This window comes from Heterodontus francisci, chromosome 7 (assembly GCF_036365525.1).
Source record: "Heterodontus francisci isolate sHetFra1 chromosome 7, sHetFra1.hap1, whole genome shotgun sequence".
Classification (NCBI taxonomy): Eukaryota; Metazoa; Chordata; class Chondrichthyes; order Heterodontiformes; family Heterodontidae; genus Heterodontus; species Heterodontus francisci.
In genome coordinates this window covers 96,937,724-96,961,707 of record NC_090377.1, presented here as the reverse complement: position 1 = coordinate 96,961,707, position 23,984 = coordinate 96,937,724, and the positions used below count along the sequence as shown (strand labels likewise).

The 23,984-nt window shown below is 46.0% G+C and overlaps 1 protein-coding gene across 7 annotated transcripts in view; it reads left to right on the top strand.

Annotated features, from left to right (window-relative positions):
• Positions 1-6,317: 6,317 nt before the first annotated feature.
• The window catches only part of LOC137372162 (serine/threonine-protein phosphatase 6 regulatory ankyrin repeat subunit B-like), a 447,200-nt gene continuing 429,533 nt past the window's right edge, over positions 6,318-23,984 (top strand). For all 7 annotated transcript variants that reach the window (XM_068035683.1, XM_068035680.1, XM_068035682.1 and 4 more), the window contains exon 1: positions 6,318-6,541. In XM_068035683.1, the coding sequence (XP_067891784.1) occupies positions 6,515-6,541 (27 nt within the window). In that variant the 5' untranslated portion in view covers positions 6,318-6,514. The remainder of the gene's footprint in view (positions 6,542-23,984) is intronic.

The window sequence follows — 23,984 nt, the reverse complement described above, 5'->3', positions numbered from 1 at the left end:
CACATGCTTCAGGGACAGGCTAGGAACATTCCAACAAGGGTGAAAGGTAGGGGAACGAAGAACAGGGCTCCTTGGTTGACGAGGGAGAGAGAGATGATGATGAAACAAAAAAAGAGGGTGTATGATGCATGTCAGGTGAATTCATCAAGGGAAAACCAGACTACATACAATAAGTTGAGAGGGCAGGTGAAGAGGAAAATAAGACTGGTAAAAAGGGAATATGAAAACAGGATGGCAGCAAGGAAACTCAAAGACCTTCTGGCATGTAAATAGTAAGTGAGTAGTAAGAGGAGGAGTGGGGCCTATTAGGGACAGTGAGGCTAATATAGTAATATATGCTTAGAGATGCAGGGCAAGGCTAATGTACACAATGAGTACTTTAGCCTCGAGTGTTCACTAAAGAAATGAAAGCTGACAAAATATCAGTCAAAGCAGAGAGAGTAGAGGCAATGGATAGGATAAAAATTGAGAGGGGAGAGGCACTAAAAAGGTAGGCTACACTTAGGGTTGATAAGTCACCTGGTCCGGATGGCTTGCAACCCAGGTTGCTAAAGGAAGTGGAGATGGAGATAGCAGAAGGGCTTGCCATAATCTTCCAATCTTCCCTGGATACAGGGGAGATGCCAAAGGATTGGAGAGTGACAAATGTGACACCCTTATTCAAGAAAGGGTGTAAGGACAGCCCTAGCAACTACAGATCAGTTAGTTTCACATCAGTGGTGGGTAAGGTTTTAGAAACTATAATCAGGGAAAATATTAATGGACATTGAGAGGTTCAAGTTAATTAAGTATAGCCAGCGTGGATTTGTAAAAGGCAGATCATGCTTGACTAATCTAATTGAATTCTTTGATGAAGTAACAGAGATGGATGATGAAGGGAATGTGGTGGATGTCGTTTATATGGATTTTAAGAAAGCACTTGATAAAGTGCCACATAAAAGGCTGGTTAACAAAATTGAGGCTTATGGAATAGGAGGGTCAGTGGTCAATTGGATAAATAATTGGCTTAAAGACAGAAAACAGCGAGTTATAGTAAATGGTTGTTTTTCAGACTGGAGGATGGTAGACAGTGGTGTTCCCCAAGGGTCAGTGCTGGGCCCACTGCTTTTTTGCCATACATAAAAGACTTGGATCTTGAAATACAGTGTAGAATCACATCGAGACAAACAGTGAGGATGAAATGAACTGCCTGCAACACTGTAGGAGTTTCTCAGGGTAGTGTCCTAGGCCCAACCATCTTCAGCTGCTTCATCAATGACCTTCCTTCAATCATAAGGTCAGAAGTGGGGATGTTCACGGATGATTGCACAATGTTCAGCACCATTCATGACTTCTCAGATACTGAAGCAGTCTGTATACCTACCCCAAATGGACTGCAGCGGTTCAAGAAGGCAGCTCACCACCACCTTCTCAAGGGCAATTAGGGATGGGCAATAAATGCTGGCCTGGCCAGCAACGCCCACATCCCATGAATGAATTAAAAAAACCAGGATATAGATAGGCTAGCAGAATGGGCAGACAGGTGGCAGAAGGAATTTAATACTGACAAGTGTGAAGTGATGCATTTTGGCAGCAGGAATAGGGAGAGGCAATATTTACTTAATAGCACAGTTCTAAAGAGTGTACAGGAACAGAGGGACCCGGGGTGCATGTGCATAGATCTTTGAAAGTGGCAGGACATATTGAGAGAGTGGCGAGGAAAGCATATGGACTCTTGGGCTTTATAAATAGAGGCATTGAATACAAATGCAGGGAAGTTATGCTGAACTTTTATAACGCTCTGGTTAGGTCCCAATTGGAGTACAGCACCCAGTTCTGGTCACCACACTTTCGGAAGGATATGAGAGCCCTTGAGAGGGTACAGAGGAGATTTACCAGAATGGTTCCAGGGATGGAGGATTTTAGTTACAAGGTTAGGTTGGAAAATCTGTGTTTGTTCTCCTTGGAACAAAGGAGATTGAGGGGAGATTTAATAGAAGTGTACATGATTATGACAGACTTAGATAAGTTAGACAAGGAAAAACTGTTCCCATTAACTAATGGTACAATGACTAGGGGACACAGATTGAAAGCTTTGGCAAAAGATGAAGGGGGAATATGAGGAAGCACTTTTTTACGCAGCGGGTGGTAATGACCTGGAATGTGCTGACCACAACGGTGGTGGAAGCAGAAACTATTTAATCTACGTTGCCTCCAGTCCAGAACCAAGGCCACTCCAACCTCTGTCATTGAGCTGCAGTACACTGACAATGTTTGCATACGTGCACACTCAGAGGCTGAGCTTCAAACCCTCGTTGATGCATTCACAGAGGCGTATGAAAGAATGGGCCTTAAGCTCAACATCCGGAAGACAAAGGTCCTCCACCAGCTGCTCCCGCAGTGCAACACTGTCCCCCAACTATCAAGATCCATGGTGAACCACTGGACAATGTGGATCACTTCACATACCTTGGGAGCCTCCTCTTAGCAAGGGCAGACACCGCTGATGAAACTCAGCATCGTCTCCAGTGTGCCAGCACAGCCTTCAGTTGTCTGAGGAAAAGATTGCTTGACGACAAAGACCTCAAACCTGGCACCAAGCTCATGTTCTGCAGGGCCGCAGTGTTACCTGCCCTCCTGTACGCGTCGAAAACATGGACACTATACAGCAGACATCTCAAAGCCCTGGAGAGATATCACCAGTGGTGCCTCCGCAAGATCCTGCAAATTCAGTGGCAGGACAGGCACTCCAATATCAGTGTCCTCTTTCAGGCCAACATCCCCAGTATCGAGACACTGGTCATGGCTAGTCAGTTAAGTTGGGCGGGCCACATCGTCTGCATGCCTGACACAAGACTCCCAAAACAAGCTTTCTACTCTGAACTCTGTCACGGCAAGTGGCTACCAGGAGGGCAGAGGAAACACTACAAGGATGTCTTTAAAGCCTCCCTGAAAAAATGTGGCATCTCCACTGATTCATGGGAATCTCTTGCCCGACACCACCCAAAATGGAGAAGAAGCATCTGCCAATGTGCCAGCCAGTTTGACATTCCCAGGCAGTGACCAAGTGAAAACAGCAGAAGGAGCATTCGGAAATTCGAGCATCCCATTCATTCGCCTCACCAAACACTACCTGCCCTACCTGTGGCAGAGTGTATGGATCCAGAATTGGACTATTCAGTCACCTAAGGACCCACAACCCTGGAATGAAAGAAAGTCATCCTCGTTCCTGAGGGACTACCTACGAAGGAGGAGGAGGAAGCGGAGATGATCAATGACTTCAAGAGAGGCCACCTGAGAGAAATAGACTTTCAGGGCCACAGGGATCAAGCTGAGGAGTGGAACTGACTGCACAGCTCCGTGGACAGCCGGCATGATGAACTGAATGGCCTTCTGTGCCGTAAATGACTCTATGACTCACTTAGGCTGTATTTGTACTGCAGCTACTGATCAGAAATATGTTTGCATTGCTTGACTGTTACCTGGTTGGAAGTTTTCTGCCCCATTCAGAGAAAGCTCTGTGTATGCATGAATATATGTATGGGCAGAGCCATCTCCCCAGAGTTACAAATTAAAATCTTTAGAGAATGGGGAGCCATTCAAACTAAGGAACATAAAAAATAAGCCTAAATCACAGGAAGGAAGAAAGACACATTCATATAGTGTCTTTCATGACCACCGGATGACCCAAAGTGCTGTACAGTCAATGAAGTACTTTTGAAGAAGAGTCACTTTTGTCAATCATGATCATGTTTTCCTCATCAATTATACTCTTAATGTCTTGAGTTGCCCACCAGTCACAGAATGATCTGGAGTTACGTTGGGGTCCTGGATTTACAGTCTGTTTAGTGTCAGTACAAAGCTACAATTGCTCTACATCTATGCTAAATTTGCAGTGTAAATGCCACCTTAATGACATGTTGTACTGAAACATGTTTTAATATTATGAAAAGGTGTCACATAAAAGGTTACTACACAAGATAAGAGCTCATGGTGTTGGGGTAATATATTAACATGGATAGAGAATTGACTAACAATAAACAGAGAGTTGGAATAAATGGGACATTTGCAGGTTAGCAAACTAACTAGTGGAGTGCCACAGGGGTCAGTGCTGGGGCCTCAACTATTCACAACCCAAATTAATGACTTGGATGAAGGAACCAAGTGTATTGTAGCCATTTTTGCTGATGATACAAAGATAAGTAGGAAAGCAAGTTGTGAGGAGGTCACAGAATCTGCAAAGGGATATGGATAGGTTAAGTGAGTGGGAAAAATTTTTGCAGTTGGTTGTCCACTTTGGCAGGAAGAATAGAAAAGCAGAATATTATTTAAATGGAAAGAGATTGCAGAATGCTGCAGTACAGAGGGTGTCCTTGTACATAAATCATAAAAAGTCAGCATGCAGGTACAGCAAGTAATTAGGAAGGGAAATAGAATGTTGGCCTTTATTGCAAGGGGGATGGAGTATAAAAGTAGAGATGTCTTGCTATAATTGTACAGGGCATTGGTGAGACTGCACCTGGAGTACTGCGTACAGTATTGATCTCCTTACTTAAAGAGGGATATACTTGCATTGGAAGCAGTTCAGAAATGATTGACTAGACTGATTCCTGGGATGAAGGGCTTGTCTTATGAGGAAAGTTTGAGCAGGTTGAGCCTATACTCGTTGGAGCTTAGAAGAATGAGAGGAGATCTTATTGAAACATATAGGAGGATTGACAGGGTAGATGCTGAGAGGATGCTTCTCCTTGTGGAGGAATCTAAAACTAAGAGCACATTTTAAAAATTAGGGGTTTCCCATTTAAGATGGAAAGGAAAAGGAATTTCTTCTCTGAGGGTGGTTAATCTTTGGAATTCTCTTCCCCAGACAGCAGTGGAGGCTGGGTCATTTAATATATTTAGGGCTGAATTAGACAAATTTTTGATCTACAAGGGAGTCAAGGATTACGGCGGGCCGGCAGGAAAGTGGAGTTAAGGCCATAATCAGATCATGATCATATTGAATGGTGGAGCAGGCTCGAGGGGCCAAATGGCCTACTCCTGTTCATATTTCTTGTGCTGTGCTGCTGTGGAGAAACAGTGATTCCACTATGACAATGAGCATTACCAGAAATAGATCATTATTACGCCCTCTTCTCTGCAGAAGTTGCATGCCTCCATGCCCCAGGGAATTTTGATAGTGGGATCTTAGGAACATTTAAAATAGGACACTGCAATCATACAAAAGCATTTGGCATTTTTAAAAACTTATTAGCCAAACACAACACCTGATTAACAACAAAATACTGTGGATGCTGGAAATCTGAAAGATTTAAAGTTAATGTTTCAGGTCTGTGGCAGGCAGGTCAGTTCTGATGAAAGGTCACAAACCTGAAAGTTAACTCTGTTTCTCTCTCCACAGATGTTGCCAGACCTGCTGAGTATTTCTAGCACTTTCTGTTTTTACATTACCTGATTATGTGGGATGAGGGACTGTAGTTCTGTGGGGAGAATAGAGAAGCTGGGATTGTTCTTTTTAAAGCAGAGAAGGGTAAGGGGAGATTTAACAGAAATGATCAAATGATAAATGGTTCTGATGGAGAAAATAAGGAGAAACTGTTTCCAGAGGCTCGAGGGCCGGTAACCAGAAGACGTAAATTTAAGATAATTGACGAAAGAGCCATAGGGGAGATGAGAATTATTTACACAACCGTTGTTATAATCTGGAATGCACTACCCGAGAGAATGCTGGAAGCAGATTCAGTCCTTCTCTCAAAATGAATTGAATATGTACTGGAAAAATAAACTTTTGCAGGGCTATGCAGAATGAGCAGGGGTATGGGATTAATTGGATAGCTCTTTCAGAGAGCCTGCACAGGCACAATGGACTGAATTGCCTCCTTCTGTGCTGGACGATTATGTAATCTGCATCCAAACGTATTATTGCTTGTCGCTGATGGTATTACGATAACATAGTGCGGCTTTTCTGACTCCATCCATACGGTGTACCTTCCAGATTTATTTTCTGTAACCCTTTTGCGCTTTGTTTACAACTCATGCATCTTAAAAGATGCAGTTTGGACGGCTATATTTCCAGCGATTCTTCAAAAGCAAAATCGGAGGCTTGGGGGGGGAAAAACGCACGGAGCCCGCAAAACAACTGAATGCAAACGATTGTGTAAATGAACAAATTGCCAATGCAACCAACCTCCTGAAGAGATGAAGCGGTGGCAGAGCACATTTCAAAGGCAAGTGCAGAAGCGGGGACGCGGTGGGACTGTGTGTTGCAGCGCTCGCGCTCTGCCTGATGCTGGCGTTCGAATGACATCAGTGGAAGGAATCCTATCGGGTCGGGCTGCTCGCGCGACTTCCGTTCCGAGGGTTGGTGGAGGCGGCGCGTGGGGCGGCCGTTGCGTTGCTCTCGGTTTTAAAAATTAATTTCCATCATCAGTCGGCGAGAAGGGGAAGGAAGTAAAAAAATCCACAACCGTCATCGGTGCTACTGCGAGCGGCAGGACGAGGTGGGAGGGGGGGTGTGCATGTGAGCGGCAGAGGAATGGGTGTCCTCAAGCTGACGGAGCAGGTAAGAAGCTCTGAGACCGGGACCAGGGGGAAGATGGAGGAGGGGAGGGGAAAGGAGTGAGAGGGCAATGGAGAGGAGAGGAGGGAGACCTGCCAACTTGCACAAGCGTCGAGCTGAAAGGAGAGTTGGGCCGGGATATGAAGCAGAAGCATCTCCGACCTCCGTATTCACCCTCACCGCATCCTGCAGCCGAGCTACATTGTGGGCTCGGGTGGGGGGGTGAGTGTGGGGTCGAGGCCAGGCACCGCTCAGCGCTGTCAAAAGGAGCTGTTAACCGTCGTGCTTTAAACCAAAGCCAGCTCAAATGCTGATCTCGCCAGTGGAACGTGAATAGCTTGTGATGGGGTTTTGCATTTTTAAAATATTTCGATTTTTACTGTGGAGTAATGCCGTGCAACGGCTTATTTGTAAGGAAAGAAGCTCCGGGCTGTGTTGCTGTTCTGAGAGCGGCTGCTCGGACCCTGCTGAGAATAAAAAATACATTTCATATGTTTCTCTTCGTTTTATGTTTAAACTCTACATTGAAATAACATTACAAGACTCCTGTTTGCAGCAATTCAATTAGATTAGTTGTCAGAAAGATGAAAGCTTCGTGAGCAAGCAGCTGTCGGATCTTATAAGGGGGAGGGCAGGTGGAGGGTGTGGGAAACATTAGTTAATATATGTATATATATATATATATTTTTTTTTTCTTCATTGTAGCCTCGTAATTAAAATGATTTGTGTGATGTACGAAAGTACTTACTGGTATATGTCACCATGAGATGTTCGCTTCAGAGTGTGTGAGAAAAGGAAAATGATAAAATCTTGAAGATTTGCTCCCCTCTTCCCTACACTAAAATGTTAGTTACGTTTTGGATCAAGCCTGTTCAGTAATCTACTTCATCTTGACTTCCTCTTTCGAGATGTTGCGAAGAGTGAGATGCGTGGTTTTTGGTATTTCAATCCCGGCAAGCGGAAGGAACTGCAGTGGGGGATTATAACATTGAGACATATTATTTAAAGCTAGTCATTATATGTATTTCAATTGATTTTTTAAAAAACTTTTGAGTTGACATGGCGTTCCAGTTTAAAGCTTTGTAGCAAAGTTAGATACAGTTTGACAGGAGTTGGAAAGAATTGTCTTTCATGTGATTTTTCTAATTTGATATGCTCGTTAAGCAAATGTTTTGGATTGTTTCTTGTTTTGGTTGCAGATTATTGTAGGAGATCTGCTATGTTAATAAGAACAGTCCTTTGTAAACGATTAGTTTTTGCATTCCTTAACTACAATTGGTGCAAACTACACTGAAAGCAAATACTGCAGAGTAGAACATGTTGTGATCAGAAATGTAAAGTTTATTTAAAAGAAGTTGAAGTAAATTGTTTAAAAAGGCATCACCAAAAGTTTTAACATTTTTGTAAAATGTCTACATATAGTCACTGTGTCATACATGCCTTGTGTCACACTTTGATGCAAAATTTGACTGCTCTTTGGACTTTATTTTGCCCTTCTGTAGTACAGTAAAGATTTCCTCCTATCAATTGATGCAATCAGATCAATAATAAAAGCAGAAAATGTGAGAAACACTCATCAGGTCATGCAGCTCCTGTGGAAATACCTGGATTAATGTTTCAGATGTGGACCCATTGACAAAAGTGCTTTGAAGGGTCCACCCCTGAAATGTTAGTTCATCAGTTTTCTCCACAGATGCTGTCAATTTGTGTTTCCAGTAGTTTTCTGGTTTTTGTTTCTGTTTTTCAGTGCTTTGCAGATTTTTGCTTTGTTATATCAATCAAATTCTAATGCCATCAAAGAAGGAAAAAAATCGAATTTATGTAGTGACAGTCACAATCTCAGGATGTGCCAAAGCACTTCACAGCTAATGAAGTACTTTTGGTGTACAGTCATTGTTGTACTGCAGGGAACTGCAGCAGCCAAATTATGCCCTGCATGGGCCCTCATACAAAAATTAGATAAGTGTCCAGATCACCTGTTTTTGGAACGTAAAGCTTTTATTAGCATCCCTTCCCATAAGTTTAACTGTTACCAACTGCTGTTTGTCTGTTCATATCATTGAAAAGTATTTTAGTGGTTGTGTGCAACATTTCAATTTGAGGTTTGGTAGGTATGTAGTCCACCTGCTAAAGTTAGTCTTTTGAAAATGAAGGAGCGGGATTCTGAAAATTGGTAGCCTTTAATGTTTCATGATCTTCGATAAATTAACTTTTCAGGTGCATTCAAAAGGATCATGCTGCAAATTATTTTATATTCCTAAATTCCCTTCTATAGGTCTCTGTGAACCATCAAGGAGGGTGTGGGATGACTAATCCCAGACAATTGACAGCACCACATTTCAGCAGTTACTAAGGAGAGTGTGTTGGTTTTGCCATTTTTATTTTCAACTTTTTCTTGTGCAAAGTGCTTGGTTGTGTCTCAGCATCTTATGTTGTTAGTATGGGTTATAATTCTGTTATTGTTTGGGACATTGGGATGCAAATCCAAAACTCCAGAGATTTGAACAAATAGGAATAGAGTTTGCACATTGGCGCAATCGACGATCTGGGCACAAATTGTGCTTAAAATGGTACTAGTTTTCTGAATTAAATTTTTTGCTCAAGTTTCTGCTCAAACTTATTTGCATATTGTCCAATGTGAAATCTTCAGTGACCCAGCGTAAATTGGACCGCATTTTATAATTACTTTTTTTCTTGCATTTAAGAAGTATTCCTTGATACATGTAAGAGTAGAAACCTGTTGCAGTTTTACTGATAAAGCTGAAATGGGTTTATCACAAAAAAGCACCTTTAATAGAAATGCCTAGTCCACCACCTGATTTTAAATAATTGAAAATGACTTCAAAAAAAACTATACAGAACCATTTACTTGTATCCTTGGTGTATAATCAATAATATAAGTCAGTTTCTTGGAAAATTATTTAATATTTAAAAGTTTTTCAAAAGTTGCCCTTGCACTAAAAATATGCTTATTTCAAGCACCATGTTTGAATTCTTCCAAACATCAGGTTTCCGCCCCTGCCACAGTACTGAAATGGCTCTCACCAGAGTCACAAATGACATCCTATGGGACTGTGACAAATGTAAACTATCCCGCTTCATCCTTCTTGACTTCTCTGCAGCCTTTGAACAGCTTAATAAAGAGGGAAAAAATTGATTGTGGAAGTAAATTGGCAAGAAATATGAAAACAAACAGCAAGAGTATATAAGAGTATATAGGTATATAAAAAGAGAGTAGCTAAAGTGAGCGTGGGGCCCTTGGAGGATGCGACTGGAGAATTGATAACGGGGAACAGGGAAATGGCAGATAATTTAAACCAATATTTTGCATCGCTCTTCGCTGTGGAGGACACTATAAACATCCCACAGATAGCAGATAAGCAAGGAGCTAATGGGAGGATAGATCTTGTAATAGTCTCTATCACGAGGGACAAGGTATTTGACAAACTAATGGTACTAAAGGCAGACACCTCGCCAGGACTTGATGGCCTACATCCAACGGTTTTAAAGGAGGTGGCTGCAGAGATAGCGGAGGCATTGGTCGAAATATTCCAGAACTCACTGGATTCCGGGAGGGTCCCAGCGGATTGAAAAACCGCCAATGTGATGCCCCTGTTCAAGAAGGGAGGGAGACAAAAAGCAGGGAACTATAGGCCAGTCAGCCTAACATCGGTTGTTGGGAAAATGCTAGAGTCCATTACTAAGAAAGAAATAGCAGGACATTTAGAAAAGCTTAACACAATCAAACAGTCAACATGGTTTGTGAAAGGGAAATCATGTTTGACAAATTTTCAAGAGTTCTTTGAGGATATAACAAGCAGAGTTGATAAAGGGGAACTGGTAGATGTAGTGTATTTGGATTTCCAGAAGGCATTCGATAAGGTGCCACATAAAAGATTATTGCACAAGATAGGAGCTCACGGTATAGGGGGTAATGTATTAGCATGGATTGAGGATTGGTTAACACACAGAAGACAGAGAGTCGGGATTAATGGTTTTTTTTCAGGTTGTAAAGACGTAACTAGTGGAGTACCACAAGGATCAGTCCTAGGGCTCAATTATTTGCTATCTATAGTAATGACTTAGAGGGGGCAGAGTGTAATATATCCACATTTGCTGATGATCCAAAAATAGGTTGGAGGACATGTTGTGATGAGGACATAAGGAATCTGAAAGGGGATACAGATAGGTTGAGTGAGTGGGCAAAAACTTGGCAGATGGAGTTTAATGTAGGAAATTGTGAGGTCATGTACTTTGGTATGAAGAATCAAAAGGCAGACTATTATTTAAATGGAGAGAGACTCAAAAAAGGTGCAGCACGGAGGGATCTGTGTGTTCTTGTACATGAAACACAAAAAGTTAGCATGCAGGTGCAGCAAGTAATTAAGAAGGCAAATGGAATTTTGGCCTTTATTGCTAGGGGATTGGAGTTTAAAAATAGGGAAGTCTTGTTGCAACTGTACAGGGTGTTGGTGAGGCCGCACCTGGAGTACTGTGTACAGTTTTGGTCCCCGTGTTTAAGAAAGGATGTATTGGCCTTGGAGGCAGTTCAAAAGAGATTCACTAGGCTGATTCCTGGGATGAAGGGGTTGACTTATCAAGAAAGGCTAAACAGGTTTGGTCTTTATTAGCGTCATAGAGTCGTACAGCATAGAAACAGGCCCTTCGGCCCACCGCGTCCATGCCAACCATAATGCCTATCTATACTAATCCCACCTGTCTGCATTAATTCCATAACCCTCTATGCCTTGCTCATTCAAGTACCTGTCCAGATGCCTCTTAAATGTTGCTACTGTTCCTGCCTCCATCACCACCTCTGGCAGCTCATTCCAGATACCCACTATTCTTTGTGTGAAAAAGCTACCCGTTTGATCCCTTTAAACCTCCTCCCTCTCACCTTAAATCTATGCCCTCTAGTTTTAGTCACCCCTATCATGGGAAACATACTCTGGCTATCTACCCTATCTATGCCTCTTATAATTTTATATACCTCTGTCATGTCCCCTCTCAGCCTCCTGCGCTCCAGGGAAAACAGACCCAGCCTATCCAATCTCTCTTTATAACTCAAGCCCTCCAAACCAGGCAACATCCTCGTGAATATTTTCTGCACCCTCTCTAGCTTAATCACATCTTTCCTGTAGTGCGGCCACCAGAACTGCACACAGTGCTCCAAATGCGGTCTAACCAACGTTATGTACAACTGTAACATGACGTCCCAACTCTTGTACTCACTGCCTCGGCCGATGAAGGCAAGCATGCCATATGCCTTCTTCACCACCCTGTTTACCTGTGTTGCCACTTTCAGGAAACTATGTACTTGCACCCCAAGGTCTCTCTGCTCAACAATACTCCCCAAGGTCCTGCCATTCACTGTATATGTCCTGCCCTGGTTTAACTTCCCAAAATGCATCACTTTGCACTTGTCTGCATTAAATTCCATTTGCCAATCCCTTGCCCACTCTCCCAGTTTATCTATATCCTGTTGTAACCTTAGACAACCTTCTTCACTGTCCACTATATCACCAATTTTGGTGTCATCTGCAAACTTACTAATCATGCCCCCTACATTCACATCCAAGTCATTAATATATATGACAAACAACAGATGGCCCAGCACCGATCCCTGCAGCACACCACTGGTCACCCGCCTCCAATCTGAAAAACAAACCTCCACTACCACCCTCTGCCTCCTGTCACCAAGCCAATTTTGTATCCAATTGGCTAGCTCACCCTGGATCCCATGTGTTCAAACCTTCCGGACCAGCCTACCATGTGGGACCTTGTCAAAGGCCTTGCGAAAGTCCATGTAGACAACGTCCACCGCCCTCCCCTCGTCAATCCTCTTGGTCACCTCCTCAAAAAACTCAATCAAATTTGTGAGACATGATTTCCCACACACAAAGCCATGCTGATTATCCCTAATCAGGCCTTGCCTTTCCAAATGCATATAAATCCTGTCTGTCAGAATCCCTTCCAATAACTTTCCCACCACTGATGTAAGGCTCACTGGCCTGTAGTTCCCTGGCTTATCCCTGCTGCCCTTCTTAAATAAAAGCACAACATTAGCTATCCTCCATCTTCTGGTACTTCACCCGTAGCTAACGATGATGCAAAAATCTCTGCCAGGGCCCCAGAAATCTTCTCCCTTGCTTCCCATAGCATCCTAGGATACACCTGGTCAGGCCCTGGGGATTTATCCACCTGAATGCGCTTCAGAACCTCCAACACCTCCTCCTTTGTAATGTTGATATGCTCCAGGATATCGCTGTTCCCTCCCTTGAACTCACTAGCTTCCATGACCTTCTCCACGGTAATTACAGACAAGAAGTATTCATTTAAGACCTCGCCCATTTCCCGTGGCTCCACACATAGATTACCACACTGATCCTTAAGGGGACCTACTCTCTCCCTACCTACCCTTTTACTCTTAATATACTTATAGAATCTTTTATCTGCCAGGGAAATCTCATGGCCCCTTTTCGCCCTCCTAATTTCCTTCTTAAGTGTACTCCTTACATTCCCTATACTCCTCGAGGGACTTGCTTGATCCCAGCTGCCTATACCTGACATATGCTTCCTTCTTTGTCCTGACCAGACCCTCAATATCCCTCGTCAACCAAGGTTCCCTAAACTTGCCAGCCTTGCCCTTCCATCTAACAGGAACATGCCGGCCCTGAACTCTTCCTATCTCACTTTTAAAAGCCTCCCACTTGCCAGACGTCCCTTTACCTGTAAACAGCCTCTCCCATTCAACTTTTGAGAGTTCCTGTCCGATGCCATCGAAATTTGCCTTCCCCCAATTTAGGACTTCAACTTGAGGACCAGTCCTATCCTTTTCCATAGCTATCTTGAAGCTAATAGAATTATGGTCACTGGTCCCAAAGTGCTCCCCCACTGACACATCAACCACCTGCCCAGCCTCATTTCCTAAGAGGAGGTCGAGTGTAACCTCTTCTCTAGTAGGGCCATCCACATACTGCTTCAGAAAACTATCCTGGACACACTTAACAAATTCTTCCCCATCTGATCCCTTAGCACAAATGCAGTCCCAGTCAATATTAGGGAAGTTAAAATCACCTACTATTACAACCCTATAATTCCTACACCTATCAGTGATTTCCCTACATATATGCTCCTCCAATTCCCTCTGACTATTGGGGGGCCTATAGTATAATCCCATCAAAGTGATCACCCCTTTCTTATTTCTAAGTTCTATCCATATGGCGTCGCTGGACGTTTCCCCCGTGATATCCTCCCTAATCAACAGTGCAACTGCCCCTCCTCTCTTAGCTCTACCTCTGTCACACTGGAAGCATCGGTACCCCGGACCATTGAGCTGCCAGTCCTGCCCATCCCTCAACCACATTTCCGTAATAGCTATAAAATCACAATCCCATGTACCGATCCATGCTCAGAGTTCACCTGCTTTACCTGTAAGGCTTCTTGCGGCACAGTGGCGCAGTGGTTAGCACCGCAGCCTCACAGCTCCAGCGACCTGGGTTCAGTTCTGGGTAGTGCCTGTGCGGAGTTTGCAAGTTCTCCCTGTGTCTGCATGGGTTTCCGCCGGGTGCTCCGGTTTCCTCCCACAGCCAAAGACTTGCAGGTTGATAGGTAAATTGGCCATTGTAAATTGCCCCTAGTGTAGGTAGGTGGTAGGAGAATGGTGGGGATGTGGTAGAGAATATGGGGTTAATGTAGGATTAGTATAAATGGGTGGTCCCGTTGGAGGCTCCCGCTCACTCGGCCGCTCCGCGCTGTTTCCACGCGGGCTTTCCCCGCGGCTCTGGCTCGGCTCCCGGGTCCCGATCCCAGTGGCAGTGCATCATTGTGGGGGGGACGATGGTGGGAGCTGGTGAGGTGTTTTGTTGCCTGCACCCCCTTCCCCTCGCACCCCTCTCCCCTACCCCCTGCTGCCTCCTTCCCGGCTCCCCCTCACACCATCTTCCCCTCGCGCCCCCTTCCCCTGCACCCCTCTCCCCTACCCCCTGCAGCCCCCTTCCCGGCTCCCCCTTGCACCATCTTCCCCTCGCGCCCCCTTCCCCTGCACCCCTCTCCCCTACCCCCTGCTGCTCCCTTCCCTGCTCCCCCTCGCACCATCTTCCTCTCCCGCCCCCTTCCCCTGCACCCCTCTCCCCTACCCCCTGCAGCCCCCTTCCCGGCTCCCCCTTGCACCATCTTCCCCTCGCGCCCCCTTCCCCTGCACCCCTCTCCCCTACCCCCTGCAGCCACCATCCCAGCTCCCCCCTCGCACTATCTTCCCCTAGCACCCCCTTCCTCTGCACCCCGCACCCCCTTCCCCCCACCTCCTCCCACCGGCATCCACCTACCCCTGTGTAGGGGCCCTAACAACTCCACTGCCTTGTGGGCGTCTCGGGAGAGACCAAGGCTAAGGGAGTAAACCCTAACAGAAAATCCGGAGCGGAACCCTGAAGGCGGTCATGTGTCACCTTTGGCATGTTTCCGGCAGTTCCTGCAGCCATACCGGTGCCAAACGTCGTGCTCTGCACTCCTTTGGACCCACCAGGAAGGCCAAGAGGGGGATTTTGACGCTTGGGCAGCTCACAACCTCCATACATCCGCCCAAGCATGCGCCATGGAGAGGTCACCATAGTCGTCTCACAGCGACCAAATCAACACGGAAGGCAGCAGTTACGGGTTCTAAGTCCAGCTCAATTGGCATAGAGATTGGGCGTCATGGGTTGCTTTTGTCGGTGGGAGAGGTCATCGCATCTCACTGGACAGCTACCACCCGCCTCAAACAGGGCAGCCCCCGGTCAGTAAGGTTCTGTCCCACCACAGTCCACCTGCTTCAATGGGTGCTTGGAGCTCAGGGTCATTGCCCGACAAGTGGACTGCAACACCACACCAAACGGCACGACCAAAAAAGGAAAGAAGGTACCAGCCCTTCGTTTTACAAGCTGGAATGTCAGAACTATGTGTCCTGGCCTGTCGGAAGACCTTACACAAATCAACGATTCTCGGAAGACCATTAACAACGAGCTCAGTAGACTCAATGTAGACATTGCAGCACTTCAGGAGACACGCCTCCCTGCGAACAGATCTCTAAGAGAGCAAGACTACACCTCCTTCTGGCAGGGTAGGGATCCTGAAGAAACAAGACAGCATGGAGTGGGCTTCGCCATCAGAAACTCTTTGCTCAGCATGATAGAGCCACCCTCAAATGGCTCGGAATGCATATTGTCCATCCGACTGTTCACCGCCTCTGGTCTAGTACACCTACTCAGCATCTATTCTCCAACACTCTGCTCCACACCTGAAGCTAAAGACCAGTTCTACGAGGAACTCCATAAGGTCATTAGTAGCATCCCCCTGCTGGGGGACTTTTATGCCAGGGTTGGGGCCTACCATGACTCATGGCCCTCCTGCCTTGGGCGCTATGGCACTGGTAAGATGAATGAGAATGGTCAGAGACTGCTTGAGTTATGTACCTATCATAACCTCTGCATCACCAACTAATTCTTTCACACTAAACCCTGTCACCAGGTTTCTTGGAGGCACCCAAGATCACACCGTTGGCACTAGCTGGACCTCATCGTCACAAGGCGAGCCTCTCTAAACAGCGTTCAAATCACACGCCGCTTCCACAGTGCGGACTGCGACACTGACCACTCCCTGGTTAGCCTCAAACCAAAGAAGCTGCATTACTCCAAGCAGAAGGGCCGCCCGCGCATCAACACGAGCCGAATTTCTCATCCACAGCTGTTAAGTAAGTTTCTAAATTCACTTGAAAAAGCCCTTCAAAACACTCCTACAGGGGATGCAGAGACTAAGTGGGCCCACATCAGAGACGCCATCTATGACTCAGCAATGACCACCTATGGCAAACGTGTGAAGTGGAATGCAGACTGGTTTCAATCTCACATTGAAGAGCTGGAACCTGTCATAGCCGCTAAGCGCATTGCCCTGCTGAACTACAAGAAAGCCCCCAGTGAGTTAACATCCGTAGCACTTAAAGCAGCCAGAAGCACTGCACAAGGAACAGCCAGGCGCTGCGCAAATGACTACTGGCAACACCTATGCAGTCATATTCAGCTGGCCTCAGACACCGGAAATATCAGAGGAATGTATGATGGCATTAAGAGGGCTTTTGGGCCAACCATCATTAGGATTTCCACCCTCAAATCTAAATCAGGGGACGCAATCACTGTCCAACGCAAGCAAATGGACTGCTGGGTGGAACACTACCTAGAACTGTACTCCAGGGAAAATTTTGTCACTGAGACCGCCCTCAATGCAGCCCAGTCTCTGCCACTCATGGATGAGCTGGACGTACAGCCAACAAAATCGGAACTCAGTGATGCCATTGATTCTCTCTCTAGCCAGCGGAAAAGCCCCTGGGAAGGACGGCATTACCCCTGAAATCATCAAGAGTGCCAAGCCTGCTATACTTTCAGCACTGTACGAACTGCTTTACCTGTGCTGGGACGAGGGAGCAGTACCACAGGACATGCGCGATGCCAATATCATCACTCTCTATAAGAGCAAGGGTGACCGCGGTGACTGCAACAACTACCGTGAAATCTCCCTGCTCAGCATAGTGGGGAAAGTCCGCTCGAGTCGCTTTAAACAGGCTCCAGAAGCTGGCTGAGCGTGTCTACCCTGAGGCACAGTGTGGCTTTCGAGCAGAGAGATCCACCATGGACATGCTGTTCTCCCTTCGCCAGCTACAGGAGAAATGCCGTGAACAACAGATGCCCCTCCACGTTGCTTTCATTGATCTCATCAAAGCCTTTGATCTTGTCAGCAGATGTGGTCTCTTCAGACTACTAGAAAAGATTAGATGTCCACCAAAGCTATTAAGTATCATCACCTCATTCCATGACAATATGAAAGGCACAATTCAGCATAGCGGCGCCTCATCAGACCCCTTTCCTATCCTAAGTGGCGTGAAACAGGGCTGTGTTCTCGCACCTACACTGTTTGGGATCTTCTTCTCCCTGCTGCTCTCACATGCGTTCAAGTCTTCAGAAGAAGGAATTTTCCTCCACACAAGATCAGGTGGCAGGTTGTTCAACCTTGCCCATCTAAGAGCGAAGACCAAAGTACGGAAAGTCCTCATCAGGGAACTCCTCTTTGCTGACTATGCTGCATTAACATCTCACACTGAAGAGTGTCTGCAGAGACTCATGGACAGATTTGCAGCTGCCTGCAACGAATTTGGCCTAACCATCAGCCTCAAGAAAACGAACATCATGGGACAGGACATCACAAATGCCCCATCCATAAATATCGGCGACCACCCTCTGGAAGTGGTTCAAGAGTTCACCTACCTAGGCTCAACTATCAGCAGTAACCTGTCTCTTGATGCAGAAATCAACAAGCGCATGGGAAAGGCTTCCTCTGCTATGTCCAGACTGGCCAAGAGAGTGTGGGAAAATGGCGCACTGACATGGAACACAAAAGTCCGAGTGTATCAAGCCTGTGTCCTCAGTACCTTGCTCTACGGCAGCGAGGCCTGGACAACGTATGTCAGCCAAGAGCGACGTCTCCATTCATTCCATCTTCGCTGCCTCCGGAGAATCTTTGGCATCAGGTGGCAGGACTGTATCTCCAACACTGAAGTCCTCGAGGCGGCCAATATCCCCAGCATATACACCCTACTGAGTCAGCGGCGCCTGAGATGGCTTGGGCATGTGAGCCGCATGGAAGATGGCAGGATCCCCAAGGACACATTGTACAGCGAGCTTGTCACTGGTAACAGACCCACCGGCCGTCCTTGTCTCCGCTTTAAAGACGTCTGCAAACGCGACATGAAATCGTGTGACATTGATCACAAGTCGTGGGAGTCAGTTGCCAGCGATCGCCAGAGCTGGCGGGCAACCATAAAGGCAGGGTTAAAGCGTGGCGAGTCGAAGAGAAAAGTCAGAGCGCAAGGAAAGAGCCAACTACGTAACAGCCCTGTCAACCAATTTTATCTGCAGCACCTGTGGAAGAGTCTGCCACTCTAGAGTTGGCCTTTATAGCCACTCCAGGCGCTGCTTCACAAACCACTGACCACCTCCAGGCGCTTACCCATTGTCTCTCGAGACAAGGAGGCCGAAGAAAGAGAAAGAAGAAGAAGAATAAATGGGTGGTTGTTGGTCGGCACAGACTCGGTGGGCCGAAGGGCCTGTTTCAGTGCTGTATCTCTAAATAAAAAAAATAAGAATGAAAGTAAATGCACTTTCGCCTACCAGACCTTCCACGCTCCCTGTCCTGCCTGCCTACTGGACTTGCTTGCTTTAACCTCTACATTTGTCTCAACGATCTCATCAGAGAGACTACTACTTTGGGTCCCACCTCCTGCCAGACTAGTTTAAACCCTCCCGAGTAGTACTAGCAAACCTCCCCGCAAGGATATTGGTCCCCTTCCAGTTCAGGTGCAACCCGTCCCTCTTGTACAGGTCACCTCTGCACCAGAAAAGATCCCAATGATCCAAGTAGCTGAAGCCCTCCTGCCTACACCAGCACTTCAGCCATGCATTCATTTGCCTAATCCTCCTATTCCTACCCTCACTAGCACGTGGCACAGGGAGTAATCCTGAGATTACAACCCTAGAGGTCCTGCTTTTTAACCTTCTACCTAACTCCCTATATTCACTTTGCAGGACCTCATCTCTCTTCCTGCCTATGTCGTTGGTACCAATATGGACCAAGACCTCTGGCTGCTCACCCTCCCTTTCAGAATGTCCTGCAGCCGCTCCGAGACATCCTTGGCCCTAGCACCAGGGAGGCAACATACCATCCTGGAGCCTCGTTTGTGGCCACAGAAACGCCTATCTGCACCCCTTACGATCGAATCACCTATCGCTATAGCTCTTCCACCCCTTTTCCTCCCCTGCTGTGCAGCAGAGCTCTCCGTGGCGCCACGAACGTGGCTGTTGCTGCTTTCCCCTGGGAGGTCATTACTCCCAAAAGTATCCAAAGCGGTATATCTGTTTGAGAGGGGGATGGCCACAGGGGACTCCTGCACTACCTGCCTGCGCCGCCTACTATGTCTGGTGGTCACCCATCCCTTTTCTGCCTGTGCAGCCATTACCTGCAGTGTGACCACCCCACTAAACGTGCTATCCACAACGTCCTCAGCATCGCGGATGCTCCACAGTGAATCCGCCCGCAGCTGCAGCTCCGTAATGCGGGTAATCAGTAGCTGCAGGTGGATACATTTCCTGCACAAATGGTCGTCAGAGACACTGGAAGCATCCCTGATTTCCCACATAGTGCAGGAGGAGCTTTTCACGGGGCTGAGCTCTCCTGACATGACTTACCCTTCGATTAATTAGTTACTCCCTGAATTAAAAAATACTAATTACACGAGGGGCCTTGTTCTACCCACTCAAATCTAAAGTCCTCAATAAGCTACACTGAATTAAAAAAAACACTTTAGTAGTACTCATCTTATCACCAGAGTTTTTTTTTCAAACAAAAAAAACTTTCCCCTTATTTTTTTAAGAAATTTAAATGCACTCACAGCAGTGACTCACCCAACCAATCACCTTGCAGCTCTCCTCTGATGTCACTGTTGGCTTTTTTTCTTTTTTTTTCAAAACTCCGGCGCGCTGGAAGAGCTCCTCTCCGCTCCCCTCCCTGAAGGTAAGAGACTAGGCCTCGATCCTCGGGCTGGATTTATAGGCTCCGCTCTCGGCATTCTCCCCACAGGTCCGCTCTGCTCTTGGAAGGTAAGAGTTTAGAAGAATGAGTGGTGATCTTATTGAAACGTACAAGATTCTGAGGGGGCTTGACAGGATAGATGTTGAGAAGATGTTTCCACTAGTGGAGGAATCTCGAACTAGGGGACATAGTTACAGAATAAGGGGGCACTCATTTAAAACCGAAATGCGAAGGAATTTCGGTAGTGAATGTCTGGAATTCTCTACCCCAGAGAGTTGTGGAGGTACGAAAGAGGAGTTGAGGTCTGGGGCAGATAAGCCATGATCTTACTGATTGGCGGGGCAGGCTTGAGAGGCCGAATAGCCTCCTCCTGCTCCTATTTATGATCTTATGACCATACCATCCCCTCCAACAGCTCTCTACTGTCATCCAGCTGGCTGGGACTGCTCTTGCCTGGTTCCATTCCTACCTATCTAAACGTATCCAAAATATCACTTGCAATAGCTTCTCTTCCTGTTCCTGCACCTTACCTCTGGTGTCCCCCAAGGATCTATCCTTGGATCCCTCCTATTTCTCATCTACATTCTGCCCCTCAGTGACATCACTCGAAAGTATACACTGACGATACCCAGCTATACCTCGCCACCACCTCTCTCGACTCCTCCACTGTTAAATTATCATCTGCTTTTCGATATCCAGTGCTGGATGAGCAGAAAGTTCCTCCAATTAAATATTGGGAATATTGGCCCCCGCTCCAAACTCTGTTCCCTATCTACCGACTCCATCTTTCTCCCTGGCAACAATCTGAGGCAAAACCAGACTTTGTTTGCAACCTTGGTGTCATTTCCAAGCACACATTCCACCTATTTCAATCTCTGTAACTTTACCCCTGCCTCAGCTCACCTGCTGCTGAAACCCTTATGTTTTCTACCTCTAGACTTGACTGTTCCAACACACTCCTCGCTGGTGTCCCGCATTCTACTCTCCATAAACTTGAGGTCCTCCAAAACTCTGCCCATGTTTTAACTTTCACCGGTCCCATTCAGCTATCACTCCTATGCACGTTGACCTACATTGGCTCCTGGTCAAGCAAGGTATTTGATTTTAAAAGTCTCGTTCTTATTTTCCAAGGCTGCACCCCTCCCTATCTCTGTCATCTCCTCCAGCTCCAAAACTCTGAGGTATTTGTGCTCATCAAATTCTGGTTTCTGATCACCGGTTTTAATTGCTCCACCATTGGTGGCTGTGCTTACATATGCCCTAAGCACTGCAATTCTCTCCCTACACCTCCGCCTCTACTTTTTTCTTTTCTCCTGTAAGATATGCCTTAAAACTACCTCTTTGACCAAGCTTTTGGTCATCTGACCTAATATCTCCTTATGTGGCTCGTGTCACATTTTCTTTTATAATGCTCCTGTGAAGTGCCTTATTAAGGAGATATTAGGACAGATGGAAGTCAAAATCCCATGGCACTATTAGAAGAAGAGTAGGGGAGATATTTCAATGTCTTGGCCATTACTTATCCCAAAACCAGCATAACTAAAACAGAGTAAGTGGTCACTTATTTCATTGCTTCTTGTGGGAGGTTGCCATATGCAAATTCGCTGCTGAGTTTCCCTACATTACTAAAGTGACTACACTTAAAAGTACTTTGTTGGCAGTGAAACATTTTGGGCTGTCCTGAAGTTGTGAAAGGCAGTCTATGAATCTAAGTTCTTAATCAAATAATGTGTTGGTTACCCCATTCATGCCCTATTTAAAATGGAGTTGGGGTCCTTTGAATAAAATAAGACCCAAATTACATAAATTCAAGGCAGGTGAACCATCTGCTTGTGGAACCCTGCAGGTTAAAATCAGCCACGTTGCGAAAGCGTCCTGTTATGAGTGAGTAAATAACCTTTATTTTAACTGTCCTCCTGTTCCTGCTGGGTGGGTGGGATTAAATTCAATCTTCAAGTGTTTCACCAATTTTATTTGGGGGTGGTGGGGGGTGGCGGGGTGCTAAACGCACAAGAAGAAATGCATTAAAGTATGAAATCAAAAACGAAAACTCAAATTATCACCTGTGTTTGATCATTAATAATAGCATTGACATTTTCTTACAGTTGTGAGAGTGTGAAAGACATAGGCCGGAATTTTGCGCCCTCTGCTCCTCTTTCTCCCCTCTCTCCCCCCCCCCCCACCGCCTCCCGAGCGTGGAGGTGGAGTGGCACGTAAAAATCGAGAGGGAGGCTGAGGGTGCTGTTCCCGTTGTCAACCCGTCCCCGCTGCCATTTTACCAGTAGCGGGGCAGGTGAAAAAGCACCTTCCCCTGGCGAATTGAGGCCCTTTAAGTGGCCAATTAATTGCCACAAGTGTCTCCTCCTGCGGCCACTGGTGTATTACCAGCCGTGGCCGGGCACTTTGCCAGCTGAGAAGGCTGCCGGTAATACCTGGCCTCTTGATTGGGCACCCTGAACCCCATGTAGGGCACCTCCAGCGGCACCAGCCACCCCTCTGGACCACCTCCCTTGGCCCTGTCAATCAACCCAACTCCCCCCACCTCACTGGGGCTCAGTCGATTGTCCCCGGTGAGGCCCCACATACATATCTCTGTTCCGGGGCCTGCTCCATCTAGCTGGTCCTGGCTGGGTTGAGTCCAAGCAGTGCCCAACACTCCCAGTGGTCTTACCTGCTATCTTGTTTATTCTGCTCTTGAAAACTGGTAAGGAATTAAAAATTATGCAGGTGAAGGGATACTAAAAACAAAGGCAGTTTTTACAGAATAATGGCAGGATTGAGGAAATAATCTCCAAAGCACTAGTAAAAGTCTCAGAATACCACTTACTAAAACCAGAATTTGAGATCTTCAGACATTATAACTAAAATTAAAAGAACATTTTCATATACTATCATGGCTCAGGATTATATTGCTACACTTTTCCATTTAAAAATCAGGTAAGCACAAAATGCGATATCATATCCTTTCAATATGTGTTCAATTGATCTGTTCATTTCAACTTAAAATAACTGGGGAATGTTACCTACATAACAGCCCATTGTATAAAACTGCAAATCCTCTGCCTTACTGAGAAATGCCACAGGAGGTCCGCATGCATTCTCTTGCCTGTATAAGAATGGTACAAAAAGAAAGACTTGCATTTATATAGTGCTTTTCATGATCACCAGATGTTTCAAAACGCTTTACAGCCATCTAAGTACTTCTGAAGCATGGTCTGCACCTGAAGAACTGGGACAAATATTCTTGCAGGAAGGTTTGCTAGTCCTGTTGGGGATGGTTTAAACTAGCTTTGCAGGGGGATGGGAACCTGAGTGCAGTCTTAGATGGGACCAATTTGGGGCAGGGAACAGGAGGCAGAAAATTAGCGAGAGACTCTGAAAGACAGAAGAAGCAAAGGTTTAAAAAGTGTGCAGCACAGGAATTTGGCAGTGTTAAAGGGTATTTATTTAAATGCAAGGAGTATATTAAATGAAGCCGATGAGCTGAGGGTACAGGTAGACACATGGCAACACGATATCGTTGCTAAAACGGAAACTAGGCTTAAGGAGGGGCAAGAATGGCAACTCAACATCCCTGGATATAGAGTTTTCAGGTGTGATAGAGAGGGAAATAAAAAATCAGGGGGTGTTGCATTATTATTTAAGGAATCAATAACTGCTTTGAGGAAGAGTGTTATGCTAAATAAATCATCAAATGAGGCCATATGGGTGGAGCTCAGAAGTAAAAAAAGGGGCAGCCACACTACTAGGAGTGTACTATAGACCCCCAATTAGTGAGAGGGAGGTAGAAGAACAAATGTAGGCAAATTTCTGAGTGCAAAAACTATAGGGCAAT